The sequence below is a fragment of the Galeopterus variegatus genome, unplaced genomic scaffold (assembly GCF_000696425.1).
Source record: "Galeopterus variegatus unplaced genomic scaffold, G_variegatus-3.0.2 Scaffold2468, whole genome shotgun sequence".
Lineage (NCBI taxonomy): Eukaryota > Metazoa > Chordata > Mammalia > Dermoptera > Cynocephalidae > Galeopterus > Galeopterus variegatus.
Genome location: NW_007728579.1, coordinates 117,056 through 121,173, shown reverse-complemented (window position 1 = coordinate 121,173; position 4,118 = coordinate 117,056). Strand labels below are relative to the sequence as shown.

Genomic DNA, 4,118 nt, shown 5'->3' with positions numbered 1-4,118 from the left:
GAGCAGTTTGTCTGCACGTATGTAATTGTGAATGACAGATTCAAGCCCGAATACTTTGACCCCCTAATACGATTTCTGAGCCATGAAATTAGAGTTTCATTCCTGTACTCCTCGTAGTTTGATGAATTGCCTCGTACTTAGGCTCATTTAGAATTAGTGCTAACAAATTTAGGGAAGGCTATATTATGTGTGGGTATTGTTGCATTCCATTTTAAAGATGGAGGAAGAATTAATAACTGCAGGTTGTTACTACTTCATTAAAGAGAAAATCCCTTTTTTCCTTTTCTGTTTTTCACCGTCATTGTTACAGTTACGTAGCATATGCCTTGAGATGATGAGGAGGTTTTTGTTACTGTATGCTACACAGAAAGGGCAGGCAAAGGCCATAGCAGAAGAAATATGTGAGCAAGCTGTGTCGCATGGATTTTCTGCAGATCTTCATTGTATTAGTGAGTCAGATAAGGTGAGAGCTGTTAACTGTTGTGTTTTATGCTTTGAAGTATTTTTGTGGGGAAGAGATGTTTGTTTTCTGTTTGTAGGACACTAAAAACCACCATAATCTTTTTTTTTAACAGCCATAAATTTATGCATTTAAGATTATGTCACCTTTTTTTTTTTTAGACATAGAAGTGTACATTTGAATTAGGCTAAATATCTCAAAAACCGAAACACGTAACTATTTCTCAACTATAAATGATGGTAGTAGCCTTGTTTCAATGAGAACAATGAGATGTTTGTGTTTGTGTGCACGTCTGCTTCTCACCTCGTGATTCTCTGTGTCCCATTTCGTTTTCTTAAAAGAAAGACCTTGCCATTCATGTTATAGTTCTGCCAAATGAAGGACCCACCTAGATTCTTTTGTGAAATGGAATTTATAGTAGTAATTTAAGGATCTGGAGAGGACTCAGCTGTAAAAGGTCAGGGACTACTTGTTTTTGCGTTTAGTTTCTGCAAAAGTTCCTACCTCTTAGGGTATCTGTTATAAGACCCTAACAATTCTATGTTTTTCTTTCAGTTAGGCTGAGACCTCCAGATTATGCTGTTTCAGACAGTTCAGGTGATAACTAGCAGGGTCTTTATACCACGAGATGAAGTGCTAGCCAAGAAGCAGTCAAATTCACTTCAGTGCTTCAAAAACTGTCCTGCCAGTACCATCTCACTCAAGTTCACAGCCTCTGCTGGCCTTTCCCAAATCTCTAGTTCTAGATTGTCAGCAGCACAGGTAACTTATAAACCCACCTCCTAGAAGGAAAGTCATATGGTTCTTTTATGCATCACTGCCAACGTGACTCCAGATATTGTCATTTACAGAAAAGAGAGGCTCCTGGAAGACACCATCAATCTGCAGGTTCTGTCATTCTACCGTAACTTAAAAAGAATTTACATTGCAGTGCTGCATGATGGGAATACGATCTGAACCTGTTACTCCAAGCAAAAACAAAGTCGTCAGTATTAAAAAACTAGCCCTGATTTGGCCTGTTGGGTTGACCTCACTGACTATGTCAGCAGCTATTTGACAGTGAGTGGTGCATTTTTTTTAACACCACATTAGGCACCACTGTTTGCCCTGCCTGGCTGAATGGTTTCTCCTGTTGTTTGTGTGATAAGTTTAAAGCGATAACTCCGCTTCCTAATTCACAATAGTCCTTTTCAAGGTTAAGTTACTTACACAAACTCTGTGTAGAGTTTAACACAGAACTTGGGTAGTGTCTTATAAGCATTAAATGCCCTGGTAAAAAGTAAGCTCAAGTCTTTATCTGTTATATCAGCATGGAAAATAAAGTGGATTCTTTGGAGCCAAATTAGGTGATGGTCATGAGTAGTAGGGCTCACAGATTCAGTGAAGTGCTGTGTTTGAAATATTTAAATTTACATGAGAATTCAAATAAAGAAACTTGATTTATAAGAGTTGGAAACACTGATGATCTCAATTTACAGCTGATGATATTCCCAGCTCCCTGGAACCCTGAGGGAATGAGGAGTCATTCATGATAGCAAGGTCCCTGACATCTAGCGGGATCACTTTTAATTTCCAAATTTAAAATACCCTGTGTGCCTTTGTGTCATATGCAGTACAGACGATTGTGTTTATGTTTTGTTGAAGACTTTTTGCTGTCTTCAGGATATTCTATTTGTTACTGCCTCGCTTTGCTGCTTTCAATCTGGGTACTTATGTATCTGTTCACTTTATTCCTGAATTCCTCCCCTACCCTGTACTTTTTAATTTCTTTGCTTGATTTTTATGAAAAGACATTCCCACCCAATTACAGTCACTCATCGCTTAACAACAGGGATATTTCTGAAAAATGCGTTAAGTAAATTCATTGTGCATACATCGTAGAGTGTAATTAAACAAACCTAGGTAGTGTAGCCTACTGCACACTTCTGGCTGCATGATAATGTTATGACACCATTGTCAGATGTGCAGTCTGTTGCTATCCAAAACGTGGTCACCCCAGTCTGCAACTGCTTTCCCTCCTTGGCAGCTCATCAGTGCCGAGGTGTGTCATCTTTGCTCTTTCCTGGGCTTATTTGCCTTGCAGATTAGAGGTCATGTTAACTGACATTGGGCACAGGGCTAATTACATCTGTCCCATCTCCCCTGATTTTTCTAAAAATGAAAGATTGGACTAGATGGAAACCTGGGGTGGGTCCCGTCTCTGCCTGTCTAGTGAAACGCATGGGGAGAAGGACATGTTCACCTCTCCTAAGCTCTTGATGAGCATCAACAAAACAAATGTGTGGTCTCATTGAGTAACATACTACATTGGGCAACTTGATCAAACAGAGAGTGCCTAGTCACTGGACCGGTCACTCTGTCACGAATCTCAAATACTCTGATAAGTAGGAAAATTAAAAGGAAATAAAAGACAGAGGAACCTCATCTGGTTGTCTTGCTGATGTGTGAAATAAAAATACAGGTAGCATTAGGTCCCTTACTTGATATCCTTGTTTTGTAGTATGATCTGAAAACTGAAACAGATCCTCTTGTTGTTGTTGTCTCTACCACCGGCACCGGAGACCCCCCTGACACAGCCCGCAAGTTTGTTAAAAAAATACATGACAAGACACTGCCGGTTGATTTCTTTGCTCACCTGCGGTATGGATTATTGGGTAATGGATTATATTTTCTGCTCTTACAATATTATTACTGACTTTAACTTTGGTATCTGATTATATCTTTCAAAACCATGAAATATAATTACATGGGTTTCATTTTTTTTATCTTTTATATAAATACTGTGTACGAGTGTACATATATTACTGTGTGTGTTCATATAATATATTTAAATGGAAATAATGTGCTGTTTTGTATGAATGCTTCTCCAGCCTTCACCCCATGGCAACACCTCTGCAGAACCTCTGGAGTAGCACTCTTAACAAGGGTGCACATCAGATTCAGCCGTGAAACATTTCCAGAATATTAGCAGCTAGGCATCACCTGAAACCTACTAAAACAGAATCTGTGGAGTAGCAGCCACTTAGGCTGTTTTGTTATTATAAAACAAAAATAAAAATAAAAACTAATCCTCCCAGGTGATTCTGATATCTTCCCTGTCTAAGAACTGTTCCCCTAGGATGGTGATTTTCAGTCTCTGGATGCACATTAGAACCCGCTGGGGAGTTTTTATTAAATTCAACTACTTGGCCCCTCTTCCAGTGATCCTGACGAATTGTTCCAAGGTAGGGCCCTGGCATTCGTATTTTTAAAAGCTCCTAAGTGATTCTCAAGCATTCCTGGTTAAGAAAAACTTATTAAGATAAAGATTCAGAAGGACCAGCTCTGAAGAATATGACACCAACGAGGGAATTGAGGGTCCATTTTCCTGGCTTGTGACCTATATTGTTCATCTTTGAGGATTATTTTGGGGTGAGGGTATCTAGCAAGGATGGATTGTGCTCTAATAAATGATTAGAAATTTGAGATTGTAACCCTGGCCATGATCTGTCATATATAACATGTTCAAGAGAGTATTTTAAGATATTTACAATTTTTTTTTAACTCAGATTTTTCCAGTTTCTGTATTTTCAGGAGTATTTTAAGATATTTACAATTTTTTTTTTAACTCAGATTTTTCCAGTTTCTGTATATATTGCTTTGAAAATCCCTCAAAAGC

General features: G+C 38.5%; 1 protein-coding gene across 2 annotated transcripts in view; it reads left to right on the top strand.

Annotated features, from left to right (window-relative positions):
• The first annotated feature begins 319 nt into the window (after nt 1–319).
• The window catches only part of MTRR (5-methyltetrahydrofolate-homocysteine methyltransferase reductase), a 40,669-nt gene continuing 36,870 nt past the window's right edge, over nt 320–4,118 (top strand). For both annotated transcript variants that reach the window (XM_008581797.1, XM_008581795.1), the window contains exons 1-2: nt 320–463; nt 2,961–3,114. In XM_008581797.1, coding sequence (XP_008580019.1) covers nt 332–463; nt 2,961–3,114 — 286 coding nt within the window. In that variant the 5' untranslated portion in view covers nt 320–331. The remainder of the gene's footprint in view (nt 464–2,960; nt 3,115–4,118) is intronic.